The sequence below is a fragment of the Eulemur rufifrons genome, chromosome 15 (assembly GCF_041146395.1).
Source record: "Eulemur rufifrons isolate Redbay chromosome 15, OSU_ERuf_1, whole genome shotgun sequence".
In the NCBI taxonomy this organism is placed as follows: Eukaryota; Metazoa; Chordata; class Mammalia; order Primates; family Lemuridae; genus Eulemur; species Eulemur rufifrons.
Genome location: NC_090997.1, coordinates 94,389,840 through 94,415,449, shown reverse-complemented (window position 1 = coordinate 94,415,449; position 25,610 = coordinate 94,389,840). Strand labels below are relative to the sequence as shown.

At 34.2% G+C, this 25,610-nt stretch overlaps 1 protein-coding gene across 2 annotated transcripts in view; it reads right to left on the bottom strand.

Annotated features, from left to right (window-relative positions):
* The window catches only part of TAB2 (TGF-beta activated kinase 1 (MAP3K7) binding protein 2), an 84,976-nt gene that overhangs the window by 36,772 nt on the left and 22,594 nt on the right, over positions 1–25,610 (bottom strand). The window contains exons 2-3 of one of the 2 annotated variants that reach the window (XM_069489231.1): positions 23,338–23,486; positions 4,057–4,247 (exon numbers count right to left, since the gene is read on the bottom strand). In XM_069489231.1, coding sequence (XP_069345332.1) covers positions 4,057–4,158 — 102 coding nt within the window. In that variant the 5' untranslated portion in view covers positions 4,159–4,247; positions 23,338–23,486. The remainder of the gene's footprint in view (positions 1–4,056; positions 4,248–23,337; positions 23,487–25,610) is intronic. The other variant, XM_069489230.1, reaches the window with a different exon arrangement.

Below are 25,610 nucleotides of genomic sequence, written 5' to 3'. Positions count from 1 at the left end.
AATTGTGGTCACTATAGCCTATCTTTAGGCTAGAGAGAACAGCTTCAAGTTGGCTCCTGGGTACATATAAAATGAATCCAGTAGTTTTTCATAGCTTCTTTGCTTTCTGATATGGCAAGATGTCCAAGCTCATCTTGTACATTTCCTACTCCAGACCTGGAATCAGCCATTTCTCAAGAAGCCACGGTTACTTTTAGTTGGAAACTGTAGATGATTCCCTTTAAATGTATCAAAAGGGATGGGATATGAGTTTTTAAAAGGCTAACAATCATTGTTTTATATATAGTCACAAATATGCATTCTCTTCAAAGCTACAAAAAAGTCTGAATCTTTATTTCCAGTTCCTCTTTTCACTTTTCCCTCAAACTCCTGCAAAGACAGAGAAATTAGATAGTGTCAAAGTATACCCTGTAACGACCCTTCTCAAACTCTGATTCATTTACTCCTTCAACCAACATTTACTGAGCATCCATTAGGCAAGTGTGAAGGAAAACGACTGCTCATCTCAAGAATCTCAAAGTCCAGAAGAGAAGATTAATGTGAACACAAATATAATGCATGATGGTAGGATAAGAACTACAGGTGAAGGTCATCTGAAAGACTTCAACCAAGAAGAGGGCACTTAAATACCAAGTCTTACATATAGTGAAAGAATAATACTTAATGCATTACTTAGAAAAGAAATAGCAATTTTAAATCTACAGATTGATTCAATCATCACATGAAAACTTAAAAAAAAGTGAAAAATTCAGTTAAAAAAGAAAAAATCAAAGTGCCAACTATGCAATATTATAAGTTTTAATTACCAAATATAAAAACAAATTTTAAAGATACAATTACAGCTGCTGGCAATATAGCTGTCTTAGAGAATCCATACCACAAGGAAACCATGTAATTGCAAAAAGAAGGATCTGTGCAAATAAAGTCAAGAAGAGAACAGAGGATAGACACTTATGTTCTCCTCCTAAGAAGCAAGATGTTTAAGAAGAACATGTACAGAGTGGCAGCATGGCATGATCCTTTACCGATTTCTTAAAAAGTTCTGAACCAATATACTATAGTGAGGATCTCCCAAGTGAAAGAACAGAAGCCCACTCAGTTGAGAAAAGGGGAACAGCTCCCAAAAGAGAGGCTGTCATTTAGAAGTAGCTTAATTTGCCTTTCTAGTTTAAAAATCTCTCTCTAAATTTGGGAAAACTTGCATCCTAATTGTATCCCCAAAGAGCCCTCCCTATTCCTTTCTTGTCACATTTCTCAGCAGCTAAAAAGTATATTATCTGGATGCCCAGAATGATTATCAATTCACTTTTTAAAAGTGTGGTCTGTTTCATGGGTAATTTGCTAGCAAAACAGATTTCATATGAGTCATCACTAGGTGCTGGGAAGCATGTTGAGTTTGGGGAGTTTTTTTTTGAAAAATCAGATTAACATAATGAAGGTGGTATTGGATATGCAAAAGAAATTCAAAATTACCTATTTTCTATTTTTGGGTAAAGTTGAAAACATGCTTATTTTATTTTTATATAAGTAATTCATTTACATAGATCAAAACAATAAAAAAGATACATATTGAGAAGTCTCAATCCTAACTCTGTCCCCATCTGGCTATTCCCTCTTGCCTACTTAGTAACCATCTTTTATTAATTTTGTTTTTCACTCTTCCAGTATTTCTTTATGCAAACAGGGGCAAACACACATATGTGTATATATTTATTTGCCCTGCTCCATCTACATACCCCACTTTGCATCTTGTTTTCTTAACACATCCTGAAGATCATACTGTAAGAGTATACTAGAGCTATTTATTCTTTTGAAAATATTTTAAGTAATTCTACAAAAGACTTTATTTTTACTCCCAGTTGGGGTATTTCAAAAGCTCTATATGGGACGGGGGAGGAAGGGGATGGGTATATACACACCTAATGGGTGCGGTATGCACCGTCTGGGGGATGGACAAGCTTGAAGCTCTGACTTGGGTGGGGCAAAAACAATATATGTAACCTAAAGATTTATACCCCTGAATATGCTGAAATAAAAAAAAAAAAAGGAAAAAATAGAAAAAAAATCTCTATAGCTGTGCAACAGGGAAGTGTTCTGGACAATTCTTTCCAATATGAAGTCTACAGAATTTTTTCAAGGAATCTAAAGTATTTTCCTATTAGTTTTTCAGTAACTTACCAAACATTCTCAGCACAGCTTTGTTTTACCACAAAATTCTATTTTATTTGAAAAGTCAGGAAAAGGTACTTGTGTTCTAGGGGGAAGACTAACTTTTTCTTACCTATCTCTGCTCCTTCCCCAGACTTTAACTTCTGACTATATCCTTATTACATTTTTTCCCCTTTCTCATTCTATATAGACAAATGTAAATTACCAAATATTTATTATGGGCCTTCTATTATTGCTCCTATTAGTATCAGCTACTAACATCTACTGAATACTCATTATGAATCAGGTATCCTACTAGTTGCTTTACCTGCATTCTGTGAATTTTTAAAATTCTCATTGTACAACTGAGTAAATGAAAGTCAGAAAATGAGGACCAGAGAGGTTAATTAAATTACTGCCACTAACTGCCAAGTCAGTTTATCACCAAAACACATGCTCTTAACCATTATACTATGGAAAGAGTCAGGCTAGTTTGGAGAATTCCATGCAGCTCAGGATGGCTACAGCAGAGAATGTGAGGAGACAGGACCGGATAAGAGATTAGGCTGTAGAAGAAGCCAGGATCCCAGATCACAGATCTTCTACACATTAGGTGAGATATATGAGCCTCATTCTGGAGGGTATGGGAAACCCAAAAGGTTTTGGCCAGGTGTGGTGGCTCAAGCCTGTAATCTCAGCACTTTGGGAGATTGAGGTGAGAGGATTGCTTGAGGCCAGGAGTTAGAAACCAGCCTGAGCAAGCACGAGACACCATCTCTACAAAAAATAGAAAAATTAGCTGGGCATGGTGGTGTGCGCCTGTAGTCCCAGCTACCCAGGTACTTGGGAGGCTGAGGCAGGAGGACTGCTTGAACCCAGGAGTTTGAGGTTGCAGTGAGCTATCATGATGCCACTGTACTCTAGCTGGTACAAAAGAGACCCTGTCTTAAAAAAATAAAAAAAAAATACATTAAAAAAAGAAGTTTTATGTATGTTATTTACATATATAACTCTGCACTTTGGTAGAACTAAGAGGATAGACTGGAGAGATCAAAACTGGGTTAGGCTAAAGGCAGGTAGACCAATTAAAAGGTTAGATAAAAGGTGATACGGGTTGTGAACAACATGTAGTCACTTGATACCAAGTATAGATTTGATAATACTTTCACACAATTGCAAACTTTAAAAATCATTTGTCAAGAGTAAATCTGTTTGACTGAGTCCCAAATAGTTTTTGATAGAAAGATTTCCAGTTTAATAAAATGTGAAGGCACAACTATCACTCTTCAGAATGGATTTCTAAAATTGTGTATACTAACAACCTAACAACAATGTAAAAATTAGGGGGTTAGTGATATTAACTGGGAAACTTACAAATTAAAAATATACAATATAAAAACAGACTTTTCTCTTTAGAATTGGTACTCTAGTCAAAATCCTTCATTATACAGATAAGAAAACCAAAGTATAAAGAGGGCATATTACTTGCCAAATATGCTTGGGGTTTCCATTTAGGATTAGAGCCCAAGTTTCCTGACTCCTTAATTTAATGATTTTTCTCGCTTTCATATGAAGATCTGAAATTAGTTCTCCTAGCAAAATAGGAGGGGGGAAAGTGAAGAAAGCTCATATCTAGTAAGTGTATGGACCATATATCAGTGCTTTACATTCAGATCCATTTAACCCTCACATCTACTCTATAAGGTAGTAGTTATTATTCATATTACAGATGGGATACAGAGTACTCTATGTTGCCAAACGCCACATGACTATCAGACACCAAAGCTCATCTCTTTTCATCACAGCAAAATAATGCCAACAAGAAGATAACTTAAAAGAGTTTTCTTCCAATGTTTAAAAAAATAACCAGGTTTGTATTCATAAATTCAGAAATCATTGAACACTGACCTGTAACATGCACCTGGATACAACAACTTCAGGTACTTCAGGGAATTTTTGTCGCAGGTCATGTAAAACCTGAAAATCAATTTGGTGGCTTCCTTGGGCCATTCGTATATTGCCTGATCAGGACTATTTGTACAATAGGCAATTCTAGGCCTTAGTGGAAATAGTACTCATCTCTTCTGTCCAAGCATTTTCTGTGAAAGAAAGAAAAAAAATTTTAATGAGAACTGATTACAGAATGAATATTGTGGGTTTAAAATGTCAGTACAGAAGGGTATGTGCTTTAGCACTTAACATTTAATATAAGCTATAAAAATAAATATTATTTAGACCTAAAATGCTTTTCATATAGTTATACTGTCTTTTCAGTATAACTTCTTCTGGTAAACTTATATTGTCTAATTCATATGTATTTGTGTGCTCTGTAACAGCTGAGCCAAAAGGCATTCAAATAAGAAATTACTGTCAAGGTTGTCTTCTCTCATTCTTTTAAAAAGGGAAAATGAATAACTTTACTAATTTTTTTTTCTTAGTGATTAGAGGACAGCTTAAAGTGAGTACTTGTATTTGCTTACTTAAAAATTTTAAAGTTTGGATACGGAAAAAATTTGGTTCTACAAATGAGTTTGCATGCTTTGTCTAAAACTTAATGATCTAAAACTCAATTCATTTGATATCTTGCTTTATCTTTTAGACATAATCCTTAAATGTACAATCAATTCATTCTCAGGAGCTTAGTAGCATTTTATTCCCCCTGCTTCTATTAAATCAGTATTTAACAAATACTAATATTTGGGCCCCAGTACTAGAGGTTCTGATTTAATTGGTTGGGGAGCAAGTGGCCTGGGCATGGGGAGTTCTATAAATTCCCCGGGTGATTACAATGCGTGGCCAAAGTTGAACACTACTTACTTTATTTTTTATTCCTAATGTTCCTAATGTAAACCATGTTTAATCTTGAAAACCTCTTTGGGATATAAATAGGATATAAGTACGTTAAACCTAAATAAAATATTAAAATATTTAAAATCATGCTATTTGATTAATAATTAAAATACATTTCATTTTAGGACAAATTTAACAAGAAGATAGTATCTTTAAAACTAATTTCTTATTTGTAGTATTTTTCTTTTAACCTCATTAACATAAGCTTAAAACAATACAAGTCTGAAAACTTCATGAATGTAGAAATTAGGTACCTTTTGTTTATTATTGTGTATCTAGTACTTTTATAAAGTCCTCAACATAACAGTAGATGCTGAAATAGTTTTGAATAGATTTAGCTATGATAGAACTCCTGAGTCCTCAATAGAATAAATGCTCACTTAGATATCATGCATAGTAAGTCTTTTAGCTTTTTATCATTACTTGATTAAATTTTACTTAATTTTTTTTGGTGACTTTAGCTTAGTTACATCTCACAGATAAAATCACTGCCAAACTAAGTTACTTGCATTATGGACTTCCCAAAAGTATATGTAAAACATACATACATTTTAGACTCAAAGTAGTGTTTCCATAAATGGGTTGCAGGCGAAAAGAGAAGTACTGAAAATTAGTAAATGATATTTAAAAATAATTTAAGGGATCACGAACATGTCACAGAACTGTTCATCTTAAGAAAACCTTTCTTGATTGCTCTCGAATTATCAGCCCATTTCTCTGCTCCTCCCCAATATACGGCTTAAACTCTTGGAGAGGGTTGTTTATGCTTAAGTGTCTTCATTTCCTCCCTCCTAATTTCTTTTAAAACCACCCCAATGGAGCTTTTATAGTTTTTCTCCACTGAAACCACACTTATCTGAGCAGCATATACCTTCAGCTCATGAAACCCAGTGGTGAGTTCTAAGTCCTCATCTTACTAGACCTCTCTCTCTGCAGCTTATGACCCAGTCAACCACTCCTTCATTCTTTAAACAATCACTTCCCTTGGCTTCTGAGATTTCTATCCTTCTGGTTTTCCTTCTACCTACTGGCAGCTTCTTTTGAGTTTTCTTTGCTGGATCCTTTTCCTTTTCTGGACATCTAAATGTTGGTGACTAGTGGTGCTAGGATTTCTTTCCAACTATACCTACATTCCTCTTCAGGGTAATTTCATTCAAATATACTGCTTTAAATAGCATCTATATCAACTCATAATAAGCATCTGTATACTGAGGCTTGGCAAATTATCATCTCTTCCTTGAGTTCCAGACTAATATATCCAACTGCCTGCCTGACATCTCCTTTTGGATATCAACTTACTTCAAACTTAATATGTACACAATCAAATTCTTAATTCCCCCCCCCAAACCAACATTTTTCTAATCTTTTCCATTTCAGTACCATCATTCATCCAGGTGGTCTTTCTCTCATCTTATATTTAATCTACCATCAAGCCTTATTTTTTGGCTTATGTACAAAAAGTATTCTGATTCTGACCACTCCTCTGCACCTGTTACGGCTCTTGTCTAAGCCACCATCTAATTCACCTAGACTGCAACTGCAAAGGTCTCCTAACTGGTCTCCTCTTGCCTTCATTCTTTGCTCCAGCACCCGCTCCCTCAACCCACCGCAGCACACACACACCTCCAGTCTTTTGAGCAGAGTGATCATTATGGAAAGATCAGTCCTCATTCTCTCTGCTCAAAATCCAACATAGCAAGGCTGCTGGCTATCTACCACCCCTCTAACTCCATCTCCTATCACTCTCCTTATTCCCTCAATTCCAACTGGCCTTCTGGTGATCTCTCAAAGAAGCCAATCTTGTTCTTCCCTTAAGGCTTTTGGACTTATTGCTCCTTTTGCTTGGAACAGTTTTCCCTCAGATACTTACTTGCCTGGCTCCCTCTCTTCATTAAGATCTTTCATCAAATGTCACTTCTTCGGAGACAGTTTCCCTGACCACAATCTCTCTATCTAAAATAATGTCACACTTCTGCTGCTCCCCTACCACACCCCCATATCCTCATACTGCTTTTCCTTCATAGCATTTATCAATACCTGAGATATATTTATTCATTATCTATCTATCCCAAAAACATTAGCTCCACAGGATCAAGGTCTTTGAAGTTCATGGCTCTATCCCCAGGATCAAGATCATTCATGACTCATAGAGGATGTGACATTTGTTGGATAAAATGAAAGTTTTACTATAAAGTTTCCTCATATTACTTTGTTTCCAAAACATATTTCAAATCTACTTGGGAAAAAATAATTTATACAAAACTTGAGGGACAGGCAAATAAATACTCAGTCTGAGTGACAACTTTATTATTTAAAAGAGAATGAATCATGAAAATAAATTTCAACATAATCCATTATTAAAATATATAATCTTACCACACTTGCTCGGTTTTCTATTAATAATAAAGACTACCAAGTACATAAATGAGACACTCTTCAAATGTACAATTTTATTTTATGGCTTCTACTTCCTGTAATGGCTGAGTACCTCCTACTCGATCAACTCTTTCACAAATAACAACTATAAACACTAGAAAAGCACAAAAAACTACTTGAAGGCAGAAACAAATGGCTTTCACCCAGACAGCAGGCCCCACTTTGTTTAGGTAGCTAAAACCCAGACAGAAAACCTGCAGTCTTACTTGACTGATGAGCCAAAGGACAAACTTTTGCATGACCACTATAGTTAAAAACTTACTGAGTAAATCACGGGAAGGAGAGAACCACAAAGAGGAAGTCCAGAATTCTGTGTATAAACTCTGTATGTATCTCTGATCTCCAAACTATACATGTGAGACAGATTCCAAGCAGCCAGGCTAATGTTAAAATAACTGAACTAAGAATTCAGTTTGTACTTTTAGTTTAGTTATCTGCCCACTGAAACAAACAAACCAAACATCAATATTCACTGGAGGAACATAATAGAATCCAAAGTATCTACTTTATCATTCATAACATCCTGAATACAATCCAAAATTATTACACAAAAGAAACAGGAAAAACTGACCCATAGCCAAGAGAAAAGGCAACCAATGGAAACTAAGCCCAAAATGACCTAGCTGCTAGAACGGGCACATAAATATTTTAAAGCAGCTATTTTAACTATGCTCAAGGATTTCAGAGCAAATATACTTGGACCTCTCAGCAAAGAAATAGAAACTATAAAAAGAGAACCAAAAGGAAATTTAAGAACTGAAAAATAAATATCTGAAATAAAAAAAATGCACTGGATGGACTTAACCACAGAGTGGAAGTGACAGAGGAGTCAGTGAACTTGCGATAAAGCAATAGAAATTATCCAGTCTGAAGGATGAAGAGAAAAATGACTGGGGGAAAAAAAAGAACAGAACCTCAGGGACCTGTGGCAAAGTAACAAGAGTGGTAACATACCTGTAACTGGAGACCCAGAAGGAAAGAGAGAAAAATGAGGTAGAAAAAAGTATTTGAAGAAATAGTGGCTAAAAATTTTACCAAGTTACTAAAAGATAGAAATTTATAGACTTAAGAAGATGAGCAAACCCCAAATAGGAAAACAAAAGACAACCACACATAGGCTCAATATAGTCAAACTGGTAGAAACTAAAGAAAAAGAAAATCTTGAAAACAGCCAAAGAAATGGCAAGTTATGTATCAACTATGACAATAATTCGAATGAACACTGACTTATCAGAAACAATGGAAGCCAGAAGATAGTGAAAGGACATAATTTAAATGCTGAAAGAGAAAAAACTCAAACTGTCCACCCACATTCTATAAATAAAAAAAGGAACCTTTAAGAATGAAGGCAAAATAACTATTAATATTTTAACACGTAGCCTTTGTGGAGCAGTAAATAATTTGTAAATACAACCCAAATATATTACGGAAACAAACTGGTATTTACTTAATTTGAAAATGAAAACCAATAAATGCCATATAAATTTATTCCGGAAAATTATTTCTCATAACAAATACAGACATATTTTTCTATGGTTAGGTGCAAAATAACCACTCTCCTGAGAAAGAGAATAAAGAAATCATTGTTTATAAAATGTTTTCAGCATAAAGGTGCATAGTTTTGGGATCTAAACTTCTGCCAGCTAAAATGATCTAAGAGGACTAATTCCTTAAGGATTCTAAATTGTAGTAGAGTTTATATAGCACAGAACAGTAAAAATATTGGAAAGGTTTATAAAAAAACAAAGAAAGCAACTGGATTTATAGGATTGATGAAAATTTGGGCATTTATGAGATAACCAGATAAGAATATTTAAGATTAGGACTATCTTCACCTATTTAATACCACCCACCCACCTCCCCAGTTTTAAAGGGGAAAAATAAAAACAAATCTATACCTAGATACATTGTAGTGAAACTGCAGAAAACCCAAGACAAAGATTCTATCCTTAAAACAAGACAGAAGAAGAGCTATAACTTAGAAGGGAATACAATTAGACTAATAAACTTCTAAGTAGTCACACTAGATGCCAGAAGACAATAGAATACAGGTTGAGCATCCCTAATCCAAAATCCAAAAATGTCCCCAAATTGGAAACTTTTTGAGTGCTGACATGATGCTACAAGTGGAAAATTCCACAGAAGTTATTTGACAAAAACTTTGTTTCATGCACAAATTAAAAATATTATATAAAATTCCCTTCAGGCTATGTATATATGATACATGTGAAATATAAATGAATTCTGTGTTCAGACTTGGGTCCCACCCCCAAGATATTATATATATATGCAAATATTCCAAAATCTGATTCCAACTCAGCAATTCCACTTCTGGGAATTTACTTGAGGAAATAGACAATCACACAAAGACATACATGAAAAGATATTTATCACAGCATCATTTATAATACAAAAAATTTAGAAACAACTTAAATAGAAGACAGATTTTTTAAAAACTTATGGCATGTCCACACATGGATTAAGTAAAAATTTTGTAAAGTATGAGATTTCTCTATATGTACTGACATGTCCAGATATTCATTAATATCATTCAATGTGTGTGTGGGGAAGCTTATTACCAAACACTGTATAATGTAATCCCAATTATATATTGATAGAGAGTCTTTACTTTTATGTTATATATATCAGGACTGTCTGACATTTATGTTGAAAAGGTACTACTTTAAAAAATAAATAAAGACATTGTTATTTTAGTTTTCGGCTACTAGACTGCTACATAATGTCATAAATACTGATAAATGAAATAATCTGAATAGTTAAGGTATCTGTAACACTAAAAACATACTATATGGTTTTTTGAAATGGCAAGTGTATTTCGACAAATTGCTATAAAAAATCCTATGGAAAAACAAAAGTCTGTTTGTAACAAACCAACTATATATTTTAATACTGAATTCATTTTAGACCAAAACGAAATAAAAACAAACTCCTAAACCTCACACTAAAATAGTGAATATTCTACTTAATGTCTGATGTCAAGATTTTCTTATTGGCCGGGCGCGGTGGCTCACACCTGTAATCCTAGCACTCTGGGAGGCCGAGGCGGGTGGATCACTCGAGGTCAGGAGTTCGAGACCAGTCTGAGCAAGAGCGAGACCCCGTCTCTACTAAAAATAGAAAGAAATTATCTAGCCAACTAAAATATATATAGAAAAAATTAGCCAGGCATGGTGGTGCATGCCTGTAGTCCTAGCTACTTGGGATGCTGAGGCAGAAGGATTGCTTAAGCCCAGGAGTTTGAGGTTGCTGTGAGCTAGGCTGACGCCATGGCACTCACTCTAGCCAGGGCAACAAAGCAACACTCTGTCTCAAAAAAAAAAAAAAAAAGATTTTTTTATTGAGGTTATTCATGATCTACACAAGAAGTTTGGAAAGATTTTTTGTTTTAGATCCATCCTCACCTGCTATAATCTAAATGTCTGTCCTCTCCAAATTCTTGTGTCTAACTCCTACCCCCCCAAGTGATGGTATTAGGAAGTGGGGCCTTTGGGAGGTGAACAGGTATGAGAGTGGAACCCTCATGAATAGGATCAGTGCCCTTATAAAAGAGGCCGGAGGGAGCCTACTTGCCGTGGCCGACATGTGAGGGCTTAACTAAAATATGCCATCTACAAACCAGGAAGGAGGCCCTCAGCAGACATCAAATCTGCTGATCTTGGACTTGGACTTGATCTTGGACTTCCCAGCCCCTAGACCTGAGAAAAATAAATTTCTGTTGTTTACAAGCTACTCAGTTTATAGTATTTTATTACAGCAGCCTAAATGGACTCAGGCATCACCTCATTTCTGTAGTCTTGTTTAACTGTTGCTCATTTCCACAATCCATACCTATGTGTATAAAATGAAGTTGAATCTTGATTTCAGTCAACCCTCAATTTTAGTCACAGTGGCACCGTGATATCCTGCTTTCAATAAAGTCATACTAAGTTTTCTATAAATACCTGTTGAATGGCAATCTCCTACATTTCAACGTGGTAAGATGGAACTATCATTATCTCTAGTTAGAAGAAAATAAGCATTTGGACTTCTCCAGGATATCAGGAAATACTATGATTAAATTAAGAAGTACGGCCGGGCGCGGTGGCTCACGCCTGTAATCCTAGCACTCAGGGAGGGCGAGGTGGGCGGATCGTTTGAGCTCAGGAGTTCGAGACCAGCCTGAGCAAAAGCGAGACCCCATCTCTACTAAAAATAGAAAGAAATTATATGGACAGCTAAAAATATATACAGAAAAAATTAGCCGGGCATAGTGGCGCATGCCTGTAGTCCCAGCTACTCGGGAGGCTGAGACAGGAGGATCGCTTGAGCTCAGGAGTTTGAGGTTGCTGTGAGCTAGGCTGACGCCACGGCACTCACTCTAGCCTGGGCAACAGAGAGAGACTCTGTCTCAAAAAAAAAAAAAAAAAAAGAGAAAAAAAAAATTAAGAAGTACAAGAATAAATTCAGTAATTCCAATTTTAAGAAATCTATTTGAAAACTTAACACACCAGTCACTTTGTCATTTATCATTTCTCAAAGTGCATTTCAATGGCTCTTATTGTTACATGAAAAAACAAGTTCTTTGTGGCAATATGTTTGAAAAATGCTGTTAAAGTCAAGGAGGTTTCTTTGTAGCTGGACTTTAATATGCTCTGTGAATCTTGGGTAGTAGCAGCAGATGAAATATTTCCCAAATTTAACTGGGCATGACCCCATTTATCCATAAACACCCTGAGGTAGGAAACACATGAAGAAATACTGTCATATAAAAAGGTAATCAAAAGACAGTGTTATCTTTCTGTCTTAGGAATTTATCCTAAGGAAATAATTCCCCATAAGTTTAAAATAGTTTTCAAATAGCAAAAATATAGAAGGAACTAAAAAGTCTAACTTTTGGAGAGCTGCTTTGCAAATTGTAATTTATCAATATTTGACTTTATTGCAGACATTAAAACTTATAAAAACCTCAGAAAATGAAGGGAAATGATCATATAACTTTTGGTAAAAACAGTAAAAAACATCATGTAAATAATTTTTGTTGGGGAAAAATTAAAATTGGAGGCAAAACAAAAATAGTATTTGTATAAGGGTAAAGAGATCATGGGAACTTCTGATTAAAAAGTAATGATCCTTAATTAACATCAAAATGTCTGTTAATGTACCATTTGGTGATTGCAAAGAGAAACAAGCACTTACATGTACTCACAGTGCAATCTCTACAGATGCCAAATTGTCAATCTATCAAAATTAAAACTATGTACTTTTTGACTTCACAATTCTACTTTTATGAATCTGTTTGCAGATACAGTCACACAGAAAATTATAGATATTTACCATAGTACTTTTTGTAATTACAAACTACCAAAAATAGCTTAAATATCTGCTAATGGTGACTACGTATAAACCATGTTCATTCATATAAGGGAGTACTATACAACCATTAAAAAGACTAGGTGCTAATATGAAATAATTCTCAAGATACACTATTCAGTTAAAAAAGACATACTATTCAGTTAAAAACCAATCACTACCAAGTGCAGAACAGGGTTCTGTATACTCTTATATATAACAACACACACACTTTTACATGCATGGAATATCTCTAGAAGGATACACGAGAACTGGTAACACTGTCTGCCTACAGGGAAACTAAGGGAGATTTATTCTTCATCAGTATGCTTTACTGTTCTATTAAAAAATACACACAGATAATTTAAATTTTTTAAAAAGCAACCTATCATATTCAATGAATGTTATAGTCTACATTCAAAATATATGTTAAATAAAAAGAGAAAACGTTTTATATCCAGTTTTACAATTTAGACTTGGAGAGGAAAGAAAGGTACTTAAAAGTGGTAGGTAGTCCAAGATTACCCAAAGTTCTTAGATCAATTTTTATGATATGATTCTATGACATGACCTAGCTTTCTAAAACATTAAGCACTTAATCAATACAAGTTTTGAGGTTTGCACAATGCAAAATGAGTCTCTAAAGAATGCTTGTTTACCTACTTTTCTTTAAGATTATAGGAACAAATAAACAAACTGATGTGATAACATAGGAAGGCAAACACAAAGATGTACCAATTAAGGTAAGCAGGTGTTGTGTTTGAAGGGCATGGTCTTGTTTTGGATAGCAGAAGTTGGGACCAATTAGATAACATGTAATTGAGGTTTTAATGAATGTTATAAAGAAATAAATATCCAGTAAAGAACACTGTGGAGAAATATAGGTTGAATTTTATCTAGACATTTGTTAACCTTGAGAAGAAAGCAAATAGCATAGAAGCAGGACTTAACTTTGATGCATAAATGTAATTTGAACTCCAAAGTTTTAGTGGTGAGTCATTTGGATTAAAAAAATTTACATCTCTCTCTCTCTCTCTTTATATTCATATAAACAGACACACACGTTTTCTGTAGAAGGCTACATAAAATTTTTTTGTACATGAAACATTTCCATATTTCAATTATTTTCTCAGCACAGGAGCACATGGCCTTAATATTAAATATTTACAATGTCAAGGTGAAAATATGAAAATTTCACTTAGATGTCATTTTTATTTAAGAAAAGTGTCTTCGCCCCCACCTTGTGATTTCTCCTAGTGCCTATACAGTATTTTGCTTGCTAGCACTGAGATAGTGGTCCTCCAACCTGGAATGCACATCAAAATCACTTGTGGAAGAAACTGGTAACAATGATTATTTCTGATGAAGGAGAAGAGGGTATCTGGCAGAATAGGGGGCGGGGAGGGAGACTTAACAGACTTCCTTTTTCACTATATACTTTTTTGTGCTTGTTGAATTCTGTATCATACTCATGTGTTACCTATTAAAAGAAGGCAGAAGGGAAAGAGTGAGGAGGAGAAAGCAGCAGCAGCAGCAACGGCAACCTACCGCCATCAGCAGCATCTATGGAGCTTTGAAAACCACAGTCCAAGGTTGGGAAGGTAACTCAACCCTACTAATGAATATTAGAATTTCTGCATGTAGGGCCTGCGCGTCTCTGTCACTAAAAAAACAAAAATAAATACTTCACCAGTAACTCTAAAGGGCAGTCAAGGCATAGAATTATGAAACCATTAATTCCATTTGACAAGGCTAATGATGTCTAAACAGGTAAATCTCAGGGCAAACAAGCTGAGTGTATAAGTAGGAGAGGAAAAAAGTGCTAAACCTTAAAAGTTCCTTAAGATTTGAGATAGGGCACAGAGATGGCCAACTTTCCTTGTCAAGAAAAGGGTGTTTCCTAGGCCAGCATTTTTCAGTTTGGTCTGTGGACCACCTCTAACAGAATCACTGAGCTTCATCCTAGATCCACTGAATCAGAGTCCCTGAAGGGAGGGCCCAGGTACTTTCACTGATTCTTCTCTGAATCCACTGTGATGACAAGTGTTCATCTGAATGTCTCCTCAAGTAAAGTCTACTCCAGTTCCTGCAAGACTTCTAGTTGATGATATAGTAAATGAAAGGCAGGGAAGGGACTAATCAAAACCCAAGATGATTACTATGGTCACAGGATCATATATAAGAAAGGTGACAGTACAGAATCAATATAAGGAAGGAAAATAGAGATGGGAAGGGGTATGGAATTTTGTGAGTTAAGAAAAAACTGGGTTAAAGGCAATGAAATGAGGGATTATTTGAGCCTCTAACAAGAATGGTTAGGAATTCTTATGTAATTTGATGCAATGGGAAAGAAATAACTGGTGGAAGGGAAAATTACCTTTTTAAGTGTCCATAAATGGGTTCTGCAACTACTATATATTTAGCAGCTCAGGCCAAATGCAGTTATACAATCAATACATGTGGATCATCTTAAGTCAACCTAAACTGAAGCTTATATACTATAAAATACAAACTGTTCTTGGCCAGGTCAATTTCTGATAAATCTTTGTTTACTATCAAGGAGGTACCATACAAAGTAAATGGTGGAGCAAAGCTAAGTTCCCAGAGATCCAACTTTTAAAATAAAAGGAATAACTAGTAATGTAACTTGTATAAACTATTTAGATTTACATAATTTAAACCTAACAAAGTATTGACCTTTACTATTAAAGTCTTAACAACAAAAAAAGGGAATCAATTAATAAGTAAAATGTCACTCCAAGACAGGCATAAACTTTCCTGAAGAGAAGAATTTCCTAAGGGTAGAACTTAAGGAAACAAGGCTGGGTGCAGTGGCTCACGCCTGTGTCCTAGCACTCTAGGAGGTCGAGGCGGGAGGATCGCTTGAGCAAGGGTGAGACCCCATCTCTACAAAAAAATAGGAAAATTAGCCAGAGGTGCATGCCTGTAGTCCCAGCTGCTTGGGAGGCTGAGGCAGTAGGATCACTCGAGCCCAGCAGTTTGAGGTTACAGTGAGCTATGATGACGCCACTGCACTCTACCTGGGGTGAAAGAGCGAGACTGTCTCAAAAAAACAAAAAGAAACAGTATTCCACTATATGCTTTGGCCATTTGTGGTTCTAAAAATTTCTTGTGAAAGAATATATATATATATATATTTTTATTTCATCTTGTTATGGGGGATACAGAATTGCAGGTTACATACGTTGCCCATGTACCACCTTTCCCCTCAAGTCAGAGCTCCAGGCGTGTCTGTTCCCCAGGTAGTGCGCGTTGCACCCATCATGTAGGTATATATCCCTCCCTTCCCCACCCCCCCTTCCCGAGTCAGCACCTTCAAGCATTACCAATGTGAAAGAATATATTAATAGTTAAAAACAAAGATAACCTACCGTAGCTAAATATCAACATCAATTCCAAGTAAGTGGACATTGTCTCATCTAATGAGATGAGACAATTAAATGAGATAATGTATATAAAACACATAGTATGTGATATATAGTAGAAGCTGGTTAAGTATAAATTCTAGGATTCCATGTATTTATTTATAAAGTTTAATATGACACTTTCTTGTAGTATATGCGTGGGCCAATCATTTAAGTTCTCTGTGCCTCAGTTTTCCCATCTATAACCATAGTGATAAGAGAGTAGCTACCTCATAAGATTATAAGAATTAAATGAGTAATCCATGTAAGATAATAAAAAAGAATGCATAGTAAGTATACACGTAAATAAAATAGCAATACTATAATTTTATTCTTTATAAAATGAATAAAAAGAGTTTCAAGGATTAGTGGTAACACAGTGAAAGATAATCGTACTATATTAATATTACACCTGCCTGGCCTATAGCAAAACATAAAAACTGGTAGTAATAATAATTATTTATTCTAAGTATCATCAATTTCCACAAAGTACAAAGGAACAAAACCTTAGTAAACAGGGCTGCATGTTACTCTAGCTGCAGAATATGGAAAGAGTTGATTCAACCTTTGAAGTCTTCCTTTTCACTATATATGGGACAAATAACTTGTGTAACTGAGGAACTCTGATGACGTTCATAAAAAACTCAACAATACTAGGCTGTGCATAAGTGGTAGATAAGTGGTATAAATTGTGCTATCGATGTTCAAAGGGATCTCTCTAGGCTGAGGAGGAAGTAGAAGAATCTTGAAGCATAGGTAATTAATAAGGTTGAAATATGAAGCAAGGCAACCAAATAATAGGCAGATTCTAGGGATAGTGTCATCTGTCTGGCTGGAAGAAGAAAGGAAAGATCAGAGAAAAGAAGGCGATTATGAAGAAGGTGTTTAGGGTGGGGAGTAGTTACAGAAGATGAGAAAGGCCAATGAAGGTTTTAAGTGTACAGTGGTCTTTATTAGAGAAGGCCTGGAGATACACTAACACAAAAGTTTTAATATGATGTAAAACTACATGTACATAATTTTATATTTGCCCCATTCTTACATGATTGTAAATTTTACTGGAACAAATTTAATTAGTTAATAAAGTAAAATATAGTTCAAGTTGAATATCAAAGAGCAATAGGAAGAAATACGTAAAATTCACTTCTCAACTGCATTAGGATTCTTCCTTGGCTTATGGATAAGGTAAGAAGATCTTTCCAATTCAACATACCCTAAAATCAAATTCTGGCTTTCATAGTATCTACTAGAGACAATAATTTCTTCTGTAAACCATGAAATCCTGAGTTGGACAGGATCCTAGGAAGTTATCTTCTAAAAGTATATAATTTAAGAGGTTAGAAACAAGCCTTATTGCCCTGTAGACTCCTTGCCATACTTCCTCTTCTACCCACCAGTCCAATTTACCTATCAAAACCAACCTCTGATCACAAAACTCTTTACATTAAGTAATGTTAATTCCAAAGTGGAGAGATAATTTTGTTCATTGCTATATCTTGAGTACTTAGAAAGTGTATGTCAAGTAAATGCTCAGTAAATATTTGTTGCAGTAAGTCTGTAATAACCACCAGTTTTTAAAGATTACTATACAAAGTGGTCCTATCCCCCCAAACTCAAGTGTTTCCCTTAACCTCAGCTGTAAGTCAATTCTGCTATAATATCTGTTTTGAAAATGTAAATTTGTTCCAACACAATTGATATATTAAAGAACAATTTAAGCGTTAAGTGAATTCTGCTGTAATTTCATTTGGGAGAACCACTAGGTAAACACAGAGAGCCATACCCAGCTGAAACAAGCTGCATATGAATACTCAAAAAGTAAACACACACACCTCAAACATCTACATACCTCGCTTACCACGCATGCATCTGCATGTTACGAATCACACCTGGCAACATTTTATGTTACAATTTTCCTTTTGATTTCAGAAAACCCTTTTTCAACTACTTTGCAATAACTTATAAGCTGCAACCCTTCCTATGTTCACTTCCATAAGCAAACTTCAGGTCTTGTTCAAGGCAAAGTACAATATTTATTATAGTATTTACATATTTCTTAACCATTTAACATGAATAAACTACGCTATCTTTTTAAAAGGTTCCTATCTTAATTTTTTAAATGTTCACAGATGAAGTTTTTGCGTTTTGTACTCACAATTGCATTTTTTCCATAAGCCCAGTGTTTGTGTATGTGCACATGATTTTGCATAGCATGGTGATAATAATATTTAGGAGCACATAGTCAAATTTTGATATAACTGACTATAAGTCAAAACTCCTCTGACCTCAACAACTGTTAACACTAACCTCTCCAGGATGGCCAATGGGAAGGTGGAATGTTTAAACCTTTTGTCAGTATGACGTTGACAGTTTCCAATACTAATTACAATTTTTGTCTCTTCTGTGGATTGGCTGACATTATCAGACTGCAATGAGGTATTCTTAAATAATATTTTCACCACAGAAAGAAGCATTGATATTCAGTCAGAATAGCAAGAATAAAAGTTTAAGTTAAAGCAAATTTTGAAATCTTTTGACCTCAATGAAGATTTCAAAATTAAATATCAAATTAAGAATCACATTGTTTGTCTAAGTACATACACTATTATAAATACTTTTACATTATTGATGTAGTATGCAAGCACATCATACAACAGTTAGGTAATATTTGGTGTACTTCACATTTGATTAACTTTAAAAGAATTTACAAATATCATTAATTTAACATAAAATGTTTCAATATTATTTGTATAGCAAATTATTGGAATTATATTTCTTGGAGCATGATGTTACAATTCTATCAAGGCAAAGAAAACTTAAAAAAAAAAAACCTGGCAAACTAAGTTATTTTTCTAAGATAAAATGCAAGAATTAGAGCTATGCAATTAAAAATCTGAAGTTCAAATAATATCTCCATTTAGATAAAAATAAGACTATTACAGTCAATCTTTAGCATAAATTTTTATCACAAAACAGTGGTAATACTGAATCATTTCACATAATCAGTGATTTGCAAAAATCACATAACAAATCAGTCATCCAAAAGCCACTTATTTTAAGTTAGCTATACTGTTCAGATGTAGTGTGATTTAAAAGCTTGAAGGGAGCAAAAGATTATGTTACTAAAATTCAGATTTCTCAATTTTATAAGCCTAGAATAATTTTCTTCCGGAAGAAAAACAATAAACATTAACAACCAAGGTAACATAATAATCCACACTACCTCCTCTTAAAGAGAAAAATCTCCCAATTTTCTCCTTTAATGCATTGCCTCAAGGCCATGAATGCTGACCATTTCTTATGGTTAAAAGGCTTACCAGTTATAAGTTCTTCTAAACGGAATGTGCAAGTCAGCCACACTTGGCAATTTATGTGTTGTGGTTTTGTGGTAGGTACTACCATTTTCTAAGGATCAAGAAAACTGCAATAAATCTGAGAAAGAATGGTTATACTTCATCAAAACATATAACTGACTACTTTGTGTGTATTTTCTAATTCATATCTCATTATTATTTTCCAATACATTATGGTTTTAAGAGGGAAACAAAGTTATCTTTCAGTGCCCCTTTTCACTGTAATTTTTGGATGGTCAATCCTGTGCATAAATATAATCTATAAAAGAAAACAAGAACTAAGTATGATAATAAGTTCCTATTTATGTGTAAAAGGGAAAGGAAGAGGAGAAAATAAAAGCACTTGAAAGAATCAGTTTTCATCTTATACCAACTATAAACATTTATAACAAACCAATTAACTCAATGATGTAAAAAAATGATAATAATTTAGTTAAATATTAATTTAAAATGGCACCTTAATATGAAGATTCCGAGAAACTTACAAGAAGTTTCACCAACTGATTCCCATGCAGTTTCAATCCCTTACTTGGCCTCATCTTTCTTCCTCTTCATCACACATAACTCTACTTTCTAATGTCATGGCCGGCCAGCTGCGTGTGTGTGTGTGTGTGTGTGTGTGTGTGTGAGAGAGAGAGAGAGAGAGAGAGAGAGAGACACAGGACAGCATTGGGAGTATAATTAAGTTCATGGGTTAGACAAAATGTCAATGGATATTTGTTACTTATAATAAAGTACCAGTGTTCTTTCTATCTATCCAGCCATACCTCCCTCCCTCCATCTGTCTATATCTATATATATTAAAGCATCTAATCTAGAGAAAAACACATTTTTTAAAGAGGAACATACAAGGATGGTCACCCCAGTGTGTGCTTCTAAAAACAACCTCAATGTCCATTAAGGAAGAATAAGTAAGCATATCATTGCACAGCCATACTAAGAAACACCATGTAGCTTTTTGTTTGTTTATTTTTTAGGGGAGTAAGATATCCAAATAATTATACGGAAAGACCTACACAAATTATTGATTGAAAAAAAATCAAGATACAAAATCTGTGTATAATATGATACCCTTTGTGTTAAAAAAAGACAAACAAAAAAGATATACTTTAAACAGATATTTTTATTAATGTATGAATGTATAGGAAAAGTTCTGTAAGTATACACACTAATTATTTTGGAGAGGGAGCTGGGTAGAGGGACATATGGAAGGAAGGTAGTAGTCCAACGATATTTAGTCATCTCTGTTATATTTAAATTTTTATATGTATATTCACATCTACTTGCATAATTAAGCATAAATAACTGATAGATAGAGTAGAATATTTTCCCTATAAAATTATTCCCTATGTATTTCCCCTTAACATTACTTGTATTTTGATACGTGGATAGGAGAGTAAGAGTAAAACAGAATGAGTTATTTGAAAGAACCTGTACTTAGCCAAACACAGGTACTTTCAAATAACTCAAAGCCTTCGTGTCTATGCTGAAACTGTTAGTGATGTACAGGTAACAGGTGCAGTAATGATCAATTATCAGGACGTCTGAAAGATGAGATTTACAGTCACATTTTAATTTAAATGTTACTTATGGATTTATATGTTTAGTTAGGTCTATGACTAACCATCTCTAAGCTTAATCTCCTGATTTAAAACCCACAGTTAAAACAGAAAAAGCCCTCAAAATCATTAAGTAGTACTGATCCACCAATGAGACGGTTTAACTGATTAAAAGAAAGAGGCAAAGAAAGGGTGGTAGAAAAAGAAGTAGGTTTATTGTTATTATTAAGCTTAAGAGTCCCCCAATAAACACAACACCCTTATGGAAAGTTATGATACACAAAGGTATCACACTATTTTCCCTGAGCCTATAGTATTAATCATTTTGCTTCTGTACTTACTATGGACCAGGTCCTGTGCTAAATGCTTAACGTACATTATTTCAGTTACTTTTCACAATATTTCTTTAGTGAGGATTAAATGAGAAACTGCAGGTAAAACTCTTTACACAATGCCTAACAAATAGTAGTACTACTACTGCCCAATCTCTAACTTCATTAAGTCAATTCTTATTCTACTGCAGTCAGTTCAACAGATTCACTGACTTATATGCACCAGTGCTAAGAAATCTTCAATGGATTCCCACTGCCTACTAAATTAAATCCAAACTCCTTCACTTGACATTCAAAAACACATATGACATAGCTCCATCTCACACCATATCCTTCTCTACCCCACTATTCTCTAAACACACTGGACTGCTCATAATTACTAGAACATGTTACATACTTTCATTTCCATAACTTAGAAATACTCTTGCCATTCTCTCTAAAGAATGTTATCATTCTTCGAGGCTCAGTAGAAATACTACATTCTCCACAAAGCTAATTCTTGCTGGTACTCTCAAGTAGGTTGTGTGCATCTCTGTTATACTTTCCTTTTGTATCACTTATCTACAAGCTCACTGAAAGCAAGGTTTATTCATATGTATACCCTTCCTGTGCCTAATACAGTGTTTTACACACAATTTATATTCAATGTAGAAAAAGTTCACTGTTACTAATAGTTCCACTGAAAATAACTAGTAAGACTTGATATTCATATGTAATTCCCTCTTTAATTTCCCCTTTGATTCTCCTAATACTGGTAATGCTCCTATAGTAACTCTGCTAATAGCTCCCTTTCCAGTCCTAATTCAACACTGAGACATAATTCTTTCAATATCAAACAAATGTGGCACATAATCAGTGATCTAATGTTGACTAGGCTGCCTGATATTAAATTTATTATGCATTAACACTGCAGGAGGGAATATAAGGAAAGAGTTAGGTACATACTAGAATATTAGGATCATCTTTTAAATTCACAACTGGGATACAAAAATCTTCCATTCAATTTTGGGCAATCTCTAACCTAGATGAACTGAACTTTAAAATCAAATGTATGTATGGTTATCTACCTGTTTAGTAAATAAACTCATCTTTTATGAATTAATTCTGTTTCTAAATCTATAGAAATTGGTAAAAGAAATAAGTGTGCTTAAAAGCTAACTGACCTCAGCCCTCTAACCACTCATGAGTAGTTTACTTTTGGTTAAAATTTAAGGCGTCAACCTCATTTTTTTATTTTGTTGTTACATTCCAGGACAATTCCGACTATTTATGACTTCCTTGACTGGCTTCTTTTGAGCAATCAAGTAAAAAAATTAGCAAATATTAGTTATACACTTACATTTAAAATATACTTAAATTCTTCAGGTAAAAGTACTATAATACATTATTTGTTTCTATCCAGAAATATTACTTATGACTTCCAATTACTAAAGAATATATTAACTCTTTATGTGAAGGCATCAGTAGTGTAGAACAGTTGAGAATCTTAGGAAGGAGAACTAGTTTCATTCATCTAATTTCCTCTGCTGCTTGTACTATATGTGGACCTTGTAAAAGAAGACAATTTTGTTGTTGTTAATATTTACTTTTCAATGAAGACTACTTTTTGTACATTTACAGGGCTTAACAGCATTTCAAATTTATTTTTCTTAAACTGCTTTTGCATTAGTTTGCTACTACTAGCAAACAGGTTAAATTGGAAATATTCAGGCAAAAGGTATGTTAAACTCAATACTAGCTGCATGTTACCTAGATGTTAGGGATGTTACTATACTTTAAAGCAAGATGACTACAAGTTTTGAAAGTAAAGTTTTGGTTATTATAGATTTCATAATAAGGCAGTTACATAGGCTAAGCTTGACTGGTGCCATGGACTTTAGCATACCTGGAAATAGAAAAATTCAAATTGTAGCTGTTCTTGGTTGGCCCATTGCCATTTTTGCAGCTTACAAATTTTTAATTAAGTAACTGCAGTGAGCTCATCTCTACTGGATACTTCTTTTCCAGGGCAGGTCCAGGAACTGGGTCTGGAGCCTTAAAAGCAGAAGAGAAACTAGAGTAAACTAGAGGTAGGTAGAACAAGAAATGTGACCAGACAACATTATAAGATCTAACAGCAGTGAGGTAGTCCCCCAAAGTCTCTCGCATAAAGTATTTTGAAATGGAAAAAGGGTCTCTTAAATTGCAGGTTACCAGAATATGCTATTTAGTTAAGTCATTCTCTTAACCTACCCAACTCTTTTTCTGAACTCTCAATTCTAGAAATTCAAACAGTAGCTTTTATGAAATCTCTAATGGCTTTTAGCAACAGACTGTCCAACGGGAGACCACAGAGTAACTGTAACAGAAAGAGAAAAACAACAACAAAACCCATTTTATTGGTAAAATTGGAATTGTAAAGTCCTTATTTTTAGGTCATTTTGTTCTTCTATTTTGCAATCGTATTTCCAAACATCTTTTAACTGCTCCCCTAATTTCTGATAATCATTCTCGGGGGGTTCTTAAGAAATGCTTTAGATATATCCAAGCAATGAACTGAATTTCACGTTCCAATTTTTAAAAATACTTGGTAATTCTTAAAGAGGGAGGCAAAGAACAGCTCATAAGATGTGGTTTTTAACCACACTGGAAAATCTTTTTTCCATTACCGAAATAGATTCAATGATTTAAAAAAAAAAATTGTTTTTGTCAGGCCCACATAAAAACAAAAACCAAAAAAAAAAAAAAATTGCAACTACAAAGGTTACAGAAATGGTAGGATATTAAAAATCGTAGAATATTGTACTAATTAGACCACCAGGGTCTGGAAATGATGTCCTTATGCTTGGTAGGCTGGCCCCCTAGGAGTTTCTCTTAGAAACTAATCCCACAGCAGTCAAAATAAATTGAATTTTCTGCTGCTGTCAAATGATGGCAGATACTGTGGGAGTTATAACAGGACAAAAAAAAAAAAATCAAGAAGACAAAGATTCAAAAATCTTAACTCCCTACATTTCTAGTAACTAGCAATACAAAAAGCAAAATAGAGTAAAAGTAGTTTTTGTGAAAAATGTAAATTTCCCATCTTTTGTTATGGCATGTTGTAGGGAAAAGAATTTTGGGAGAGACACCTAGGTTCACATCTGATTTCAGTATGGCCTTGAATTAAAACTCTGCAGATGTTTCCCTTCTATTGAATGGGATACCACCACCCATCTCACTGGATTGCTATGAGATTTAGCTAAAGTATATATAAAACACCCAACAGCCTGGTACATACTAGGTATTCGATGCATTTTTCTGCATTACTAAAGAGTGAAACTTTTTTTTTGTTCTAAACATGTCGGTATACTGAAGTTTTCATTTTCATAAATGCTAAAGCAACCACTATGTAACAAGCATTAGGTTTAAATAATTCAAACTGCATCACATTCTAAGAGATCTAAGTGATATATCAACACTGACTTTGCAATGGCTAGAAAGAGAATACCTGAGAGAGCTCAATTCTGAGAGCTGATGATAAATAAAATTATAACAATTTTCATTTAAGATGTAATGTAATTCTTTTCCCTTCAAGTAAAAGTAGAAAAATACTTCTGCCAACATACCTCTTGTTAAAAGGTTATATATAGATCTGGAATACAGTGCTTTTTAAAAAAACATAAAAGCAAATAATGGATGATATAATTTGGTCTTTAAGTCAGAAAATACTTTAGGGGCAAAGAAATGCCTTACATATGGACAATAATTTTCCTCCTACTGATAGAATAGTGTGTTCCACACAAAATTGTTATTTACCAAATATGGCCCAAAGATCAGATTACACCTTCTCTGACATTACAGAGTAATAGAGCAAGTATCACAAGCCACAAGGAATAACAAAAAAAAAAAAAAAAATTTTTCCTTATAGTCACTTTAAATGTGTTCACTGCCACAACTTTATTTCAAAATAGTTTTAAGAAGTTAACATGAAATGATTTATTCAAAATAGATCACAACTTAATCAGGGATAAGATTAAATTAGTGTATTCCTCAGAAAGAAAAAAATAAGTATGAGGATTCCCATTCATTAACCATTTAAAGACTATCAAAGAAAAAAATACATTAGATAAACCATCACTTTTTGTTTATTTTATAACTAGCCATCGCATTGAAATCTCATTACTCATAGTAATATTT